The sequence below is a fragment of the Heliconius melpomene genome, chromosome 7, assembly GCF_056956725.1.
Source record: "Heliconius melpomene rosina isolate 202511_hmr_F chromosome 7, ASM5695672v1, whole genome shotgun sequence".
NCBI classification, from domain to species: Eukaryota; Metazoa; Arthropoda; class Insecta; order Lepidoptera; family Nymphalidae; genus Heliconius; species Heliconius melpomene.
The window spans coordinates 10,826,322-10,845,111 of record NC_140395.1 but is presented as its reverse complement, the minus strand read 5'-3'; the positions used below and the strand labels follow the sequence as shown (position 1 = coordinate 10,845,111).

Genomic DNA, 18,790 nt, shown 5'->3' with positions numbered 1-18,790 from the left:
ACTATATTCTAATGAAATACTAAAATCTTAGCTTTATCAATTCATGTGATGGTGAGAATGAAGAAGAACGTGCTCAGCTGGTTTGGGCACGTCGAATGAATGATGATGAAGAAGGGCAAAAAAGATTTATGATGGAAAAGTGAGTGGTCAGAGAGGTAGAGGGAGATCTCGGTTGACTGTCAAAAACACAGTCTCAAAGATACTGGAGAAAGGTCACGTAAAAAGCATGAGGACCCCCCCAAGCGCATTTATGAAGAAGTTGATGATAGTGAACGAGGAGAAAGAAGAACGTAGAGACCCTAGCTAGGGATAAAACGTGAAGTGAAGTTAATTCGTGTTGCAACCCTGTCCAGTGCAAGCATGCGATGCCGTGGGCGACGCACGTGCAGCCTTAATGAGAGCCTGGCCGCGGCCATCTTCCGAGCGATCAATGAGTGGGAGGCTGGGAGGCTTGTTAGTTTTGTTGTTTTGAATTATGTTCGTGTAATGGCGTCCGTCCCTGTAACTATGTTAATATCAAACCTGATGTAAGAAAGACGTTGCAATTTTGTTACGCCTTGTAAAATGTGACCAACTTGCTTATGATTTTATGATCGTTGAAAATTTCCACCTGCATGTATTAGTAGTGTTATTATTACGTGAATTATATTTTGCAACATGCTTTTATATACGTTTTTTTAGCGTCATGCCGTACCCCGCAAACAACAGGATAGGTAGAGGGAACCTAATGATAAGACACTCCGTTCTCCATTTTCCATTGAATTGTGTACGTAGTCTTTACTTTAAATAATTCTTTCTCAGTTAGACAAAAAATATTATTCGCATTTAGAAAACTTTTTAAATATAATATATTAAATTATAAAATATTGTTATATCATTTTGTGATAAAAATAATAAAACTAATAATAAATATAAAAAAAGTCCGCAGTCGGTAGGATTCGAACCTACGCTCCCAGAGGGAATCTGATTTCTAGTCAGACGCCTTAACCGCTCGGCCACGACTGCTTCGTGATGAGAACTGAAATGGCTTTATGTTTTTTGTCGCTTATATTATAACCAGTTTATATACTTGTATGAAATATCACTTGTAGAGAATAATAATGTAATATATTATTTATTTTTTTATTACTTTATTAATATTATTTTTCTTGTGTTTATCACTTTGGATATTTATTTACGCTTAATTGCCTTAGCTTACCACCACGTTAAGTGAGCATTGTTTTGTAAAACATTATTAACATTATTTTTATTTCAAATTTGCAAAAAGATTATTTAATATTTTACTTCGTTTCTGTTTACTTTGCATGAAATTGTTTATTGATGAAGTTTTAATTTATTTTTATAAAATTGTACGTATAATATAATTATAGGCAATATTAGCGGCTCGTTCGCGGCTTCGCCTGCGTGTGCTATGCGATTATTTATTTATTTACCGTGTATATGTACGGAAAATAGTTTTTTTTATATATAACTATATGCACTTGAAAGAACATAGCTATTTTGAAATATGTAATAGACATACACTTCAATTAAAAAAAAAAAGTATTACCATAGGTTCTATATAATTACTAGCGACCCTATTGCGGCTTCGCCCGCTTTTACTACTGGATTATTCATATAATGTATGTTTGCAAAGCACTTAAGATAATGTGAATATTAATTAGACCCAAATGCAACCCGCATTTTCGTAGTTTCAATAAGGATTTTCCAATTGTTTTACACAGCAAGGATTTTTTAGTAGGTACCGTAATTTTATATCTGTGATACTAATCTTTTCAAGTACTTATTAAAATATATTTAAATTATTATTTTTAGATAGTTAAATGACATTAAATAATACATTCAACTCGAATTATCCAATACGTGCAAACGCATCTAACTCTTCGTTGCTATTGAGGCAGGCGGGTTTTTTTTTTCGAGCTTGTGGTTAATGCTGAAGAGGGTATTCTGTCCCTGATGAAAAGCAAGCACTACGTGGCTGCCTGTGATGAAAATTAAATAGAATGCATCGGCCGGGAATTGAACCCGGGCTGCCCGCGTGGCAGGCGAGCATTCTACCACTGAACCACCGATGCGTGTAAGGCAGGCGGGCGCGGCGGACTCGCTTGTATAAGCATAAGGTCGCGAGGCGCGTTTCGCAGCAAGGATTTTTTGATATTGTAACAACTTCTAAAGTACTTATTAAAATGAAAAACAGAAAAGACAGTTTTGATCTACATTAAATGGCCAACGTAATTAATATACTTACTTATATGCTGAGAGTAAGGGATAAGTGAAACTTGACTCGATACAACTGATGTGTGAAGGGCGTGATATTTCAATAATTAAAAGCGTTTTTCTCTAAAACTATTCGCAATTTCGAAATAGTTTAAAAAGCAAATTTTATCTTCGTTTAACGTAGAAATTTAATAAAGTATTTTAAAGGATAAGGATTAATACCATTATGGAGAAATATCCCTCAAAATAAAAAATATATTGAAATTACTATTTTTAGACAGAAATATGATCACTACACGTTATTCTTAAAAGATACGAATATGCTCTCGCGGACTTTTTTGTAGATCTTATAAGAGGAACAATACTCCAGTACATTATTTTCATGTAGTACTTACCATTAAAGCAGCGCATGCGCGAAAGTGTCTCAACGGGTAGGACTTTATACACATTTATCGTATTTATATTAATTTACATAAGAATGTACAAATAATAAACTATATATAAACCTCCCCTGAAAAATACTCGACCTAATGGTAAAAACCGCATAAAAATCCGTTGGGTGGTTTAGAAGAAGAAGAGTTAGAAACAACAGACAGACACGAAAAGCGACTTTGTTTTATAAGATATAGGATATTATTGTATTAACTTATTATGACAAACTGCATTTGTCAATACAATTCCGTTCCTAGTCTCATCGTCTCTGCTCATTAGCAACTAAAAATAGTCCACACACTATAGATAACATTAGGTATCTTTATTTCGCATACAATGCACGAGGTGACTGGGGCACCACTTCCGCTGCACGAGGACGGCTCTACATATACTAGTATATGTAAATGTATATATAATACTTTAATTTCATTGAAATTCTTTTATATTGTGTATCTGGTACGGCGCGTGAGTGTAAACGTGATAGGTTATGGGTTCGATTCTCACTCGAGGAAATGAAATATTCCATATTTTCATTTTTTCATCAACTTTTTCTCTATGTTTTTAAAAATGATAATGAACGTCTAAATCCTCTTACAGACTCTATAAAAACTTTTTGCTTCTTCTATTTATCGTCTTTAGGGTTGGTGAAATATTTATTTACATTTATATTTCCATTTCATCGCTCTGGTGACGAGGCAAAACGGCGTTGTGTTCTGCCACTCATCACGCAATGCCTCCAGAAGTCGGCAGAAAGTGGGGAACGGAGTGTCTTAACACTAGGTTCCCTCTGCCTACCCTGCTGTGTGCGGGATACAGCGTGAAGCTTGCGTGATTTTTGATTCTATAAATAAAATTTATTACAAAATCCATTACCCATATTGCAACATCACATCACCGCCATTGTTGTGGTTGTAGCACAACAATGTTCGGCTAACTGTAAACACGAACAGACCGACGTAACGCGTACACTAGGTACCTACAGCGTACACGTAGGTACCTATGCAGCGTACACGTAGGTACTATATTGTTACCTCGTTCAATACTTACTTTGTTTTACGTAAGTGATATTTACGTAACTATAGAAAGGCTTACACGTGATTGTGTTTTTTAAATTTCAGACAAATTGGTGATTGGTTTTGTATTATTTTTGGGTACATTATATAGGCACAAGCGTGTTAATGTAAATGCGACAGTTTGTGGGTTCGATTTCCGCTTGAGAAAATGAAATAATCAATATTTTAATTTTCAATTAGCTTAACATTAGGCTCACTCAGCCTACTCTGTTACATGCGACCAGTTCATGCAAAAAATAAAAATATAATAAATTATTAAGTTATAGAAATAACAATCATTGAATTATTGTTATTGTTGATTTATATATGTGAATATTATGACTATAACAAAGATTACTAAACAATTTAGTATAACATTTTTACTTCTAATTTATAGCGTCATATTTAATCCTGCATAGAACAGACAGGTAAAGAGAACCTACTGACGATAAAGTGATGTCAAGAAATGTTCTCCGCTTTCCACCCGATTTGCCAACTATTTTGCCAGGGCGGAGAAATCAGATTTTCCTCCAAGTGGGGATTTAACCCAAAACTATCGTGTTTACAATTAGACATTTCCTACTTCACTAATATGACTTTAAATTGGCTACCTAGCGGTAGGGTAGTTTACTCTATTTTGACTATTTCCCTAATTTCCACTAAATATTAGAATGTATTAGGCATTGTAGTCACATGTAATAGAACCTACTACTACGAAGTCCTAATTAGTCCGAACTATGTAATTATGCGATACAATTATATATAGTTATACATAAAAATAATAGATATATAGTTATACATAAAACCTTTAAGCCAGTCGTAAGCTGGACGCACTCGAGCCCAAGGGAAATATGCGCGCTGCCCTTTACACTCTTTGAATATTTAAAATGTAACGTTTCACTCCCGACCTCCGCGTGAATATAATAGTAGTTTTGACTTCTGAGTGTACGTTTCTTATGGTTATTGAATATTAAATAGTAATTCGAGGGTGCATACGTTAGTTTGGAAGGGTTTAGGTATAAAACAATATAAAATACATAATAGATTTCAATTTTAGAATTTTTTTAAAAAAATATTCTGGTTAAATAATTTCAGTCAATTGTTTAAAAATATTTTTTATACTATATTTAATTCAATTTTATACAAAGGTGCACATTATAAGAAGTTAGTTTATGTCAAAGTTTATTATATATTCTATCAATGTTTTAAATATTTTTCTAAGTACTTAAATGATTACCATTATTGAATTAGAAATTCAAAAAGTCACCGGCTCTAAATATTTTATTATTCACACACAAAGTTCACAGTAAAGCTATTAAAGAACAAATAATAGAGAGGAGTAGAGTTTCGTGAAAGGTTAACGAGTCTGACAGGCCCCAAATGAAAGTTCAAGTTGTAACATGTCGCAACTTATGTTCACATGCATATTTGTTTGAATTATATATTATAAATGGGAAACGTAGTGTCTTAACACTACCTACCGCGCTACCGTACTGCTGCGTGAAGCTGATTTTTTTATATATTGTGAATATAAAGAATATTTCATAGTAATTTGGAGTTAACGCTATATCATGAAATAAGAAATACCAAAGTATCAAATTCCTTTCTATAAACGACGACGATATTTTTATGAGTTCTTCGTTGACAAAAATAATATTATTTATTTTCTAACACAACTTCCATGTTTGCTAATTATGCAAAGAGTATTTTTTGTGGTAGAATATTCTTCATTTAGTACTTAACTTTGCTAAAAACATTGTTTACTGGATTGCAGAAATCAACGATATATAATTTAACCACATCAGAAAAATATTTACGATTGAAATTTGAATCTATAGTGACTGTCTAAATAACTGACATTAACCTATTTTGCAACGTACAATTTAAAATTATTTAAATATTGATTCCTTTGCCTTTACCAGAGCGAAAAAATAAAAATATTAATAAACAATAATTGATTCTCCATTCATGAGAAGCGAATCCACAACCATCCTACTTACAGTACACTTTTGTGTCGCTGCTCCACGACGACCTCGCAAAACGCAATGCCCTTAAAGCTTCGCCATTCAACATTCAATGTCTCTAAAATTCGACAAAAAGTGAGGAATAGAGTGTCTTAAAAAATCGCTCCTAAGAATATATTAATACTCACATTACCTGCGTAGTACAATCAATTCACAGAAATATACTTAATCGATAAGGAAATGTTATCAGATACTATAAAAGAAAATGTGTATTTGTACAACAATTGAAGTGTATCATTAATCACTTTATTGGGGCTAATGTTTTGTTTGCGTTGTCACAGTGCGTTAAGTGCGTATTTAGTACGTCCACCTGGCAGCCAACGTGGTATTATATTTGCGATTTACAATCTTAAATAGACTCTAATTATAACTAAATATCTATATAAAATTTTAGTTATTTTGTATAATATAAAAATATTGTTAAAATTAAACTATTAAAGATCACACGTCGAAACAAAATGTAATTGATGTTTTTCAAAGAATTTATATATTATAAATAACGACATTTTTATTTCATATTAATTAATTAATATAAATACCGATAAAACATATTAAAATTCAAAAATAATACAATATATTTTTTAACATTGCAAAACTGTTTCAAAATTAAAATAGTATACAATAGCTGTAAGACATTGTCAAAAATGAACCACAAAAGCCACACGAATTTTATCATAATATATTTTTTGTTTTTCATTCCTACCCTGACATTAGTATGTCAGACGTCGATCATATAGGATGCGAGAAGGCAAATAAACTAAAAACTGCTCTAAGAATAGACAATCACTAATTCTTAGTGTGTAATGGGTAACAACAGTATCTTTGTTTAAAATAACTGTTGTCAGGTTATACCTTTCGTTGTAATCAGTAGCTGTAATTAATATAAACCTAAGTCTCTATTTGAGTTCTTATAAGTATTTATTGCTAAAGCAATAAGGTTCCTTTTACGTATTAAATGTTTTAAATATCCATACCTATATTATAAATTCGAAAATAACTCTGTCTGTCTGTCTGTCTTTTACGCAATCAAATAAAATACTCATACAGAGACTCTTGAGGGCCTCGGGATGAACATAGGATACTTTTTTTTCTCATATTTCTAATATTTTCGATATATACCAATATATTAAAATACTTATTAATTTGACATGCAATTTATTCCGCCATGTTTATAACAACCGTTGCTAAGCAACGATTTGCAAAGTTTGTTGTTAGAAAACTTCACCCACAATGAGCTTGCTTAACGCTAATCTATTGAAAACTGAAAATAATTTCATAAATATATTTAATTAATATTCATATAGTTCAAGCGGGCGTAGCCGCGTGCGGGTCCACTAGTAGTCTATAAGTTATAGTGTACACGCTCGGTGTCATGAAATGTCTTGTTTTGTTGTTAATGTATAACCACAGGGCTACTTGCTATGTTCGTTATTCACTTTGTAAGAAAATCAATCATGATTTTGCTGGACGCCATTTAGACACTATTCTGTGCTCTACGTGTTTTTATACTGTATTCAGTTGTGACGCATACATATTATGTTTTGCAGTACTTATTGTAAAATGTCCATGGTTCTAAAGCTATATATAAATATTTATTCACTTATTTATTTATATGAAAATAAATAAGTAAAGAGCAGCAGAGGAAAGTGCGTTAGGGAAGTGTAACTTAATCCTAGGTTCCCTCTGCCTACCCAGTTATGTGTGGGATACAAAGTAAAGCTATCATGCCCACACATACCCGAATGTATTTATTGTTAAAAATGAAAGGAAAGTTGTGAACAAAATCTTGTGTAATTAGACTTTTTAAGCCTACCACTCTAAATTCCAAAGATTACATATCTGCATACTATATTTTATAACATTAAACAACAGCCATATATAATATTTATTAGGACCGAGATAAGATTTAAATGTACCTATGGATATATTTATTAAAAACAACATTTATAAGAAAACGGTAATTATAAGTATTTTTTTCACAGTAAACGCTATTAGATTAGTGCTTCAGGACGCTATCAATATTCTTATCAGAGTCGGTGCGCTCACACCCAGCAAGTGCAAACACCTGACGGCCCACCTGTCGCACCGCCATATCTTAGAACCTATGATTAAAGTGATAACACTAATAAATGATATATCCGTATGACAAAATACGTACACGTATACTGATATTTCTATTAAATTTGTTATTGTCATGTTAAATACATGTCACAAATACATAATTATTTACTTATACTGTAAGATAATAGTAAAAATATATATTTGAAAACGTAATGTAAATTTAATTTCAAAGAATCTTACTAATATAAATGAGAAGGTTTGTGAGGGTGGATGTTTCTACCAGTTCAAGGCTAAAACTACTAAGCACATTTAGACGAAACTTTACAAAAAATAGTTCATCCATTTATCTAAGAACATTATAATTTGGCTATAATATAACAATAAATTTAAGCGGGCGAAGCCATTGCATGTTCTAGTAGACTGCTAGTATTATACAAGTACATATATTACACATAGTAATGTAAATATTTTCTTAAAAATAAAAACCTTATTCTTATAATCACATAATCTAGAAAACCGTTGAACAAATTCGGCGGAAAATGGGGTACAATAGGTTCCCTTTGCCTACCCTGTTTTGCACTGAATACAGTGTAAAACTGTTTTTTTAAATATTTTTATTCATGAAAAAGAGTTTTTTGCATTGTCAAATCTATTAGTCAAAAACAGAAAATTTTATGCAAATATTTTGCTTATATAATAAATTTATACGGTAAAACCTGTTTACTATTAAATAAGGTTGACTCAAGGCATATTAATACAATTTGTCGATAAGCACTTGTGTTACATTTGTTATTTATAGTAATCAATTTTATTATGTAGAGTTCCTGTACCTACGAACAACTATTCCCAATAAAAGCTGTAAATTAAGTATTTTATAAATAATTAAATATTACAAATAGAAAATCATGAAAAATCAGTTCAAGAACTCTATTATGTATGTTGCCAAATTAAAAATAAAATGATACTTTACAACAAGAAAAAGCTTGTATTAAGTATTATTTATATAGGTGAAAAGTTCGCGTGTTGATTCTCAGAACTCAACGCCGTGCTCTGTCCTTATTTTCAGACATTAAGCTACGTACCGGAGTCCAATGCCTGTAACTAATTTATTTGAATGCGTAAAAGAACACTACATAGAAAATAACATATTTTTATGTATATATGTTAAGTGTACTAATTGTACTGGTTGTAGGTCGGCGAGGTCGGCGAGCACACCTGTGTAATCGCATTAGTGTTATCAGCGATAGCTTATCAGTACGAGATCCAAATTCTAATATACTAACAGGCAACTAAACTAAAACTATAGATACTGTTATGTATTTACTAGATTATTTTTCAATAAATATATATAACATAGTTATTTTCAGTTTCACATTGTATCCCGTACACGGCAGGTTAGGCAAAGGGTACTTAGTGTTAAAACACTCTGTTCCCTACTTTATAATTATTATTTGAATGATTTAAGAATTTTTCGTATATGTAAAAGGGACATAATAAATAGATCGCTCTATATTCTGTATTTTTATTTCGATTTTCGGAAAAGATCTTACAAACATATTATTTGCCCTTCAATATTCTTAATGGCGCTAATGGTCACTAGTAATAGTGTTTAGATTTAAAAAAAAAGGAAACAATTATTTTAAAAGAAATATTTATTTTTCATTATGTTCAAATACTTAAGCACAACGTTCAATTAAAATATTCAATTGAAAAACAAAAATGTTTTTATAAATAAAAATTATGAAGTTCTTATGAGAATTAACTATTTACTGCAATGCACACAGGCCCTGTGGCGCAACGGATAACGCGTCTGACTACGGATCAGAAGATTCCAGGTTCGAATCCTGGCAGGGTCGCAATCGGTTTTTTTTATTCTTTTATTATTGCAAATCACATATTAAACACCAAGAAGGTATACAATTACAATAGATAGTTAATTAACTGTTCAATAGCGACTACATTGAAGTAATGTTTGGCGAACAAGCAGAACCCGACGCAACTTACGGACCATCTCAAAATGATATCTATATCTATACGAATAAGACATAAATTACTTTGTTGTAAAGTTAATTTTAATATTTTTCAAACAACTGCCATAGTAACCTTTGTTAAGGTATATTTTTGATTGACGATTCAAATTACCAAAGTTTAACACGCGCAGCTGATCAAATATTGTGCTGGCGTGATAATTGGCTGTGATGTAATCGCGTGATGCTTACATCCGTTAACATGACTTTTTCTAGGTTTTTTTTTAATAATGCCAATATTATCTAAAAAAAGTGGAGAACGGAGAGCCAGTTCTTTAAGTTAAAACTAAAATTCTACTTCATCTTCAACACTTCTGTATCCCACAGGGTAGACACAGGGAGACAATGTTTCTCTCATTCCGCCAAAGTTAGCGCCATTAAATTTTAAATTTAAGAGAATAGTCGAGAGTTTAATTAATAGATATGTATTTACTTATAAAAGTACGTTATCTATTATTATGTAGGTTTATATCCAAAAAGTTTAAATACAAATGCGTGCCTTATAAAATAAAAAAAGAACAGATAGAATATTTGTTCATTTTATATGTCATTATCAAATGTATGTTAATTTTCTATTTATTAATTATTTGTTTTTGTTTTTGTTGCAGTTATATTTAAATTATCCATTTATATCGAAGGAATCCTTAGGGAATCCTTACTTAGTACGTAGCGTAGCGTACACTCCCTAAAGATTCTGTATACCAAATTTTGGTTCTGTCCCGCAGTTTTGGCTGTGTAAGTAAATAAATACTTTTATAATATACAGATTTTTACCCAAGAATATAATTATCAAAAATAGTATTTGAACGTTTTTTATATATTTTTTTGTATTCTGCGTAACATTTTTTAATCTAACATATTCAATCGAATATGTTAGAGAATTTGTTATTTTTGCTATTAATTTTAATATAATTTTTGTTTTTAAACTTTTTTGGGAGACTCTACATTTATTTATTCTGTTGACGATTGTATTCAATAAAAGCCAAGAATAATGTAGTAATATTATTTTATTATCTTTGTTCTATCAGTAGTTATACAAAAATCAGTGCGTGTGGAAGGGAGAAACATTAAATTTAAACATGTTGACAATACTTTAATTTGCGACGAGGTTTTTACATTAGTTGCCAAAAAGTATCAATTAAGAAATAGTACAATATTTTTCATATTAATGTCACAGATGTTAAATTAGGCAAATGTTACTTATTACTTCATTCTTTACATATATATTAAATATATTTTAACGATACAGTTTGACCACCACTACTGCTACCTCTCCAATAACTAAAACTATAACAGTCTGTTCAAAATCATAATACACCATTAAAAGAATTATTTAATAAGATAATTAAAGCATTTTCACCTTATATTCAATATAAATCATAAATGGTTCAAATTTTTGCTAATTTTTTTTATATATATTTAAAACTTTTTTTACATTCAATATTTACATTTATTTGTACTAAACGCATTTTTATAAATTAATAAAGAGAAATTATTGCGTTGAGTACTTACAATAATATTATTAAAATAATCTATAAGAGCAACAAAATCGCCATGCATAATCAATCACACTTATGAATTTTTAACTTAAAAATAAAATTATATAGGCAAATCAACTTTCAATTGATTCACTTCTTTGATATAAAATGGAAGCATCGTTTTAAAACTAAGAGCCTAAGAGAAAATAATAAATGTATTTTTTTTTGTTATAAATACTCACGTCGTAGGAAGTGCATACATAATATGTTTAAAAAAGAAATTATAAATTTTTGTGAAAATAATTTGGAAAAACTCCTAGATCTCGCAAATTACCCAACATAATTATTTATTTACAAACACCATTACGTACATCAAACTAAATTAATAACTAATAAAGCTTTTTACATTAACAGTAAGTATAACAAAACAAGCCGTCACGCGTCACCCGCCGACGGCGCGCGGCGTGGCGGCCGGTTGCATTGCAATGCTTAGTCTTTAGCGTAATGCCACCAAATAATTAAATAATTGATCTTAACGAGATCGTGCATAGGATATCATCGTGAGATGAAGTTCACTGGAACTGATGCAGGAGGCTCCAGGTGCAGAGGCACCTACTCGTACCAGGCTCGTGTCCTACGGAGCGCAGCCCTTGCATCTCGAGGTATATTTGATATTCACCATTAATACAACTGTCCTTAACCCTAAAGATCACCTAGCACGACGTGGGCCTGTCTGGTTGATCTTGCTTTTCAGGAGTCTGTAACAAATAGAGAATTTCGTTAGTCAACAAGGTTTAAATACATTTTTTTACGTTGATATTAAAGTATATCATGTAATTATCACCGGCTAAGTAATTGACTTTAATTGGCAATTGTTACTAATATATCGGGTGGCACATACGCATCCCACCCTCGTCCGGCCATCTGTCACCGCATATGTTTCGGTGATGTTTTAATTCATTAACGTCTGGTCAAATAGCTTATGGTGCAAGTAGTTTCATCAGGACTACATCAATAAACGGTGATTTCCCAGAACTGTTAGCGGTCACGGTTGCAACTGAAGTAATTGCAACGTTTTCTTTAGGGTATCCAAGTTGGAGTGTGTGTTAGATTACTGCTTCCCGTCCGCGCACATCCGCGATACAGCTGAACGGCCGCACGTGGCCATACCCTATTTACAGACATACCAAAGGGAGAGCGCACATGTCCCGAACGGATTGGGACTTTGCGAGAGCGAACACGTGAAATCCCTTTATGAGAGGAGCATTGTCGGTCGTGTAATGAATAGGTACATTGCATTTATTTAGCTAGCTATCTGCCGCCGGCGCCGTCACGTGTGCGCACACGCAGCTGTGAACGACCGTTACCCGCACAATGCCCTCGATCGATCGTCGATGGAATCCGAGCGATCGGCGAAATCATTGCTCGACTGCACGTGTGCGGACGGACCGGGACGAGAGGCTTGCCAAGACATTTCGCGATGGACTTGCATTGTCTACTCGTCGCCGGCAACGCCGATTTATTAGTTCGAAGAAGCGTTGAGGTGCTCGTAAAACTTTCACGTGAACAATTTATACGCAGAGTGCGCAGAGACAAAGATATAAGACGAGCCGGCGTGGGCGCGGGCGCGGGCACCTGGCGGTTCATTAGTGATGGTGTCAGGCGTCGCGGCCGCGAGCACTGATTGTGGACTGGACGGGAATTTATGTAGGTACAAAACCTCATGCCTTATCATATATATTGATATAATTGGAGACGAGCCCTATTTAATACAATATTTTACTTTTTAGTCGCTGTTGATAATAAAATACTAAGTACTGCAATAGTACTACTATATATAAATTACGCAAATAGCAAGTAAAATTTAAGTGATATGTACAAGTATATAGTACAGATAGCAGGATCTATCTTGATTGTAAGTATAGCGGCCGTGGGAGCCGGAGGGCAGGCAGCTGCGAGAACAATTTACGGTCGCATCTTATGATAGTTGCCGTGCTGTATGCTCGTGACCGAGGTTTGTAGCACACAGTGCGGCTCGGCGGACGATGTTTCTCGCGATAGCGAAGTAAAATGCCGCCTCACGACACTCACGTTCAAGTCGAGAATTCCAGCACGATCACCTCGAGGCTGATTTTTTATCATTTTCTTTTTTAAAATGGATCTATCCGACTCAATCAATGGTTGCGACGAGTTATGTTGAGACTTCTATGTCCTTTAAAGTTTGTATATTCTACATTAATATTCAGGAATGTCGTTAAATTACACAACATTCCAACAGTTCCTGCAGAGTGTAGGCGTATTAGTAAATATCACAAAGTTCATGTAATGCGGTATTGTTGACGATTTCCTATGAGGTTTTGCTTCAAATAAGTCTAAAATAGATGTTTATGGTAATTTATTTCTAGTTATAATCTTTACATAAATAAATCTAGAATTCTTTCTATTTTATTAAAATTATTCTGTATTTCAGTCTGGGCGTACTAAATTTGCTAGTCATTGCTATAAATTTTATACAACGCTTTGCCTCTCTTAAATCACGTTTGTTTTGAACATTTTCCCGGGATCTAACAACTGGCAGTGATTAAAATTTACGCGGCTCTACCAGTATTAACGAGCAAGCATCGCGGTGCTTGTAGACACAAGGCGCTCGTATAAATCCTGCGAGATGCACCTGCCGTCCGGTAACGCTCGGCTCACAAATGTGATGCATTTATAGCAGTGCTGATCTAATCCTCGACCGATAGAGACTTAACGATAATTACATACTGGCATGGGTATGGGTATAGAGTAATCACACGCAGGTGTCAATAGGAATGCTAAATGAGGCAGCATGAATGTCTTGAATATTCAGATTGTGTGTCAGTACACGGTCGTTTACGCGGCGCCGGCGCAGGTGGCCGCGCTTCAAGGCTGAAATTCAAAACAGCCGTCACGCTCGCGTGAACAGCGGTCTAGATTGTAACTTCATATTTACCCATTCTACTATAGTTTGTTGCAGTCAGGATTTTTAAAAATGTCCAATTTATATATGTATGAACCATAAAAATTTTGGTAAACCGAACATAAATTGAATGTATTTCAAATGTGCCTAAAAATCTATTTAAGCAGTAATTTATTCTGTGACGTGAATTGTGAAACTCTCAGCATCTCCACTTTTACCTTCCCGCGCTTGCGAAACACGCAGGTGCGCGCGCGCAAATACATTGACACAACTGATTTCATTAACTTTTCATGCAATGCTACCTATGCTAGTATATTCTATGAAGTAATTAATTTAAAGATCGATGTTTATTTTGAATTATAATTCAGAGAAATCATAAGGTCGGAATTTGATTCAAAATTTATTACTCACCATGTGATTAGAGTGATGTGTTGTAGATAGAGTTCTATCAGCAGGCAGAATGGTATTGGGTGCTGGGCGAGGTCCAAGAGGCCGGCGACGTGGCCTGGGCGGTGATGCGCATGCAGGCGCCAGGGCGGCCTCCGCTTCGAACTGGCCCACAGCAGGATGATTTTCCAATGCCGACTGTAGATCGCAGATGTAATCAATGACGTGCTGGATCACTTCCAGTTTTGAGATCCGCCTATTCTTTGGCATAAACGGCACCAAGTCTTGTAATTTGGAGAGGTACATCTGAATTTCAGCATTTTCTCCGTCCCGGTGCCTCTGCACCCGTCCGCTGGCGATTGCCGGTACGGACGCTCCGGTTGCGCACACCGCCGTTATGGCTTTCATCGTAAGAGACACTTAACACGAGCACTAACTAGTAAGCGAGTCGCGGCGCGTGACGCGTGCTACACGGGTTGCGAGCGAGGAATGAGGAGATGAGCGGTGCGACGTGGTATTTATGGGCGCGGGTGGGGCGCGGGGCGGGCCGGGGCGAGCCAATACGCAGAGGGGGCGGCGAAGCCTGATTTTCCCATGGCGGCGGCGCGGTGCGGCGCGCGCTGCGCTGGGCGGCCCTGGTAAAGGCCGTTGCGCTCGAGGCACGCACTTTGTCCTGTTTGTTTTGAGACTTCATTTCATTTGTTTTGCATTTATTTCTTCTTCTCATGACTAATGTAGGTTGGCTAAATATCTAGCTGTTTACATGAGACCTTTACAAAGATATATGTTTTAATTTTATATAATTACCATGAAATAAACAGCAAAGGTGGTTGTTTATAGTTATTGATGTAATCCTAATTAATTTTTAATAAGAGCTTAAAATTAACTCATAAAATATCAGTTACAGTAGTAAAATAAAAGATATTTTTCATGGAGTCGTAGATTTGTGTTGTTATTTTTAGCGAATATAAATAATTTGTAAATATGAATAAATGAAAAAAAAAAGGTATATACAGGAATAAACTTGTAATTGTAGAGATTGTATAATGTACATTCAATAGCTCTACATCATTGGTTCCCTATTGTTGTTTAATCAAGGAAATTATATTTTATGGTCAACATTATGCGTCTGAACATTCACTATAAGGTCCAGTGGTCTTAGAAGGTGCAGGCTGTGAGAAGGGCGATTTGAAAAATGTGGAAAAAGGAAGGAGGGGGGTCAACGTCGAACAATAGCCGTACGTGACGGCATCCACTTGACGCGCCGACAGGTTCGGAGGCTGGTACCCACCCAAGGTAAATCAGGTAAAATCGATCGTTTAAATCATAAATGCGTGACTACTGAAACAATATGTTGTAAAACTTAAATTAAATCAAATTTCTAGTGAAGAATATGGATATTATTGTATAATATTATAGAATTTACAGGAATTGGACTTGAAGTCAAGATGAATCCTGTTTGTCTCATATCTTTAAAGTTCATTTATAATATGGCATATGTCTCTAATTAATGAAAATGAGTGAAAATCAAAACAGAAATATGTATGACAAAATGCGAGACATGCATAAACATAAAGAAATACGTTGTTTCAGGAAAAAATAATAATAAGTTAGAACTCTATTTATATTTTGTAAATTAGGTATACGGATGGACAACCGAAACATTTATTTATATAATAAGAAGGCATTTAGTTAAAGCGTTAGGCCATTTCGGACGGCCACACAAAAAGATTCGAAATGTAATAACAGAGAATGTAAAAAAAAAACAGCAAAAAGTCACCTTGGATCCGAGTGAGGAACTCAGGTAGTAAATTGCTTTATTTGAATCAGTCGCCGTTATTTGATGGTAAATATGCTATTTGAGAAATTACTTTGTCGACGTTTAATAGGTTCCTAATAGGGGTTCAATTATGTTAATGATTGATATTTTTTTAGTTTATTTTGCAATTAATTATAGAATAGCTTTCTTAATTATTATAAAAAGGATAAGGAGTAGATTAAAAGATGTGTGTATAGCATAGAGTTCTTTTTGAACTAAAGGTGTCTAAAAACTTTGGACCAAAGACACCAATAGACGAAAAGTCGTTTGAATTAATGTCATATATTTTTGTATATTTTATGAATTTTAACATGGGGAACAGAGTGTCTCAACACTAGTTTCCCTCTGCCTACCCTGCTATATCCAGGATACAGCGTAAAGCTGAAAACGAAAGTATTCTAGCAATTATGTAAGTATAATAAATATTTTTTCTGTGAGTCGAATGGTCAGGTAAAATAATGTTATCTTGATAATTTCGTTCCCGTGTCCAAAACGTGTTTTCACGGCTACCAAAGAAATTAAAATTGTTCACAGACAGACATTTCATTATTGTCCACTCACGTTCGGGCACTTTGTCTCTTTAATCTCGCATAGAAGCACCTTGCAGTCCAATTTCCTATGGAATATTGTTCTAAGAGTACAGGTACAGGTATCATCCTTTGTCAGATTTAGAGACAATACGCAAAAAGTTAGAACGACATAAACACCTCAACAAGTTTTAAAGACATTTTTGTAAAGTGTTTTTTTTTTATATATGGGCGAAAGACAATACGATTTCGTCGTGATTTTTGTTCTTGCAGGTGTAAATGTTTATGGTGGCTCTCTAAATTTTTAAGTGTGAAATCGTAAAATGTATTATAGGTATAGGATGTAATGCCAACGGAAATAGTTATTAAAGTCATGTTTTGTGTATGAAATACATATATAAAATATAAATAAGAATGAAAGAATAAATCTGAAAATCCGTCGGCCGAGGTTGAGGCCGTCATGACGCAGGTGCTTTAATGCAAACGAGGCGGTTCTGGGTTCCATTTCATTCACTCAACACGCAATGCCTATAGAATTCAGAGAGGTGAGGAGTTCACTCCTAGTGTTAATGGGAAACTTAAGGTCTTAATACTAGATTCCCAGATTTCCTCTATCCTATCCTGCTATGTACGAGATAGAGTGCAAAGCTAAAAAAAACAATTTATATTTTTTACACACACAAAACACATAGTACTTAATATGCGTAATACCTTAACTAAAAATGGTAAACGCTAAATCTTTTAGTCATATCTTAGGTACTAGATTTGGACGCCAAAAACTATTAATTTACTTTCCATTTCAAAAAACTAAGGTAAGCTGTGCCTTAGGTACGTAATGCTCAGTGCGTTAGAGTACAATATATTTTCGTTTAAATACCGTAAGATACTTATTAAATTACTAATTTTAACATCCTATGTACATAGTTATTTAAGAAGGTTATTTATAAAAATTATAATTCTTTACATTAAATGTATTTTAAAAAATACTAGGTACTAGTAGTAGTCTGTAAACTTAAATACGGATATATAAAATAAAATTTAAGTAAAATAAAAGTAAAATTTACCAAAGTATGAATCACGTGTAATTACATTAAAATTAAAAAGACACGGCGTTTAATATTCATTTATACAGTACTTAAGCGTGTTTCATTAAGGCCTATGCATTAGCTACGGGGCGGGGTGCTTACGTTACCCCGCGTGGGAGTGCCGGGCGCGTGCCGCTCCCATTGCGAGCCACCCCGATCGGGAACCCGATATCCATTCATTTCCTAATACAGTGGAATATAAGACAATTGATTTGTATGAGAAACCATTTCGTGTAATTAAAATATTTGCACGCTACAGCTTGAATCGAGAACAATTTTAACCAGTAATGGTGCTTGGAACTGTTTTGATAATAAGTTTTAGAATAAATATTGTTTCATAATTCATTTCGTCTCTTATAAAGTTTAAATCAATTTTCAGTACTGCTCTTAATTGGTACTATTAATTGCAAAAACATATAAAATAAATAACATAAATAAATTAGAACGAAGCCGTAAAAGCATATATTGGTTTGCCGTTATTACTAGATATTGACTGAGTAAACAGTTCTATGCACCCTCCGGTCCCACGGGAGAGCGCGAGAAATCCCTTAATTCGTAGCTTGCAGGTGCGGGCTCATTACTCGCTTTTCCGGCACGTGTCGGCGCGTGTGTGGACGCATATCTACTATTGTTTGGGGTTCGAATACGGTGCACGCACTTAGACAATCTCTTTGATCGACATAGATCAATATATGTTGTTATGTATTATTCTCTTTGCTATATTATATTACAGTCTGAGG

General features: G+C 34.0%; 1 protein-coding gene and 2 non-coding genes across 3 annotated transcripts; 1 reads left to right on the top strand and 2 right to left on the bottom strand.

Moving 5' to 3' along the window:
• Positions 1-923: 923 nt before the first annotated feature.
• Positions 924-1,005, bottom strand: TRNAS-AGA (transfer RNA serine (anticodon AGA)). Its single transcript has one exon. It is a non-coding gene; the product is annotated as a tRNA-Ser (tRNA).
• Positions 1,006-9,569: 8,564 nt separating this feature from the next.
• Positions 9,570-9,642, top strand: TRNAR-ACG (transfer RNA arginine (anticodon ACG)). The gene has a single exon. It is a non-coding gene; the product is annotated as a tRNA-Arg (tRNA).
• Positions 9,643-10,802: 1,160 nt separating this feature from the next.
• On the bottom strand, positions 10,803-15,124 carry emc (Basic helix-loop-helix domain-containing extra-macrochaetae). The gene is made up of 2 exons (XM_085187808.1): positions 14,644-15,124; positions 10,803-12,049 (listed from the first exon to the last, which is right to left on the bottom strand). Exons 1-2 carry the CDS (start codon positions 15,025-15,027, stop codon positions 12,005-12,007), a joined length of 429 nt encoding a protein of 142 aa, XP_085043934.1. The 5' UTR covers positions 15,028-15,124; the 3' UTR covers positions 10,803-12,004.
• Positions 15,125-18,790: the final 3,666 nt, after the last annotated feature.

Bases quoted from the DNA above. Each gene is read 5' to 3' on its own strand.
- emc (XM_085187808.1), bottom strand. From the start codon at position 15,027: ATGAAAGCCATAACGGCGGTGTGCGCAACCGGAGCGTCCGTACCGGCA. The intron at 12,050-14,643 runs GTGAGTAATAAA...TATTTGTTACAG, and splicing joins CACATCACTCTAATCACATG to ACTCCTGAAAAGCAAGATCA.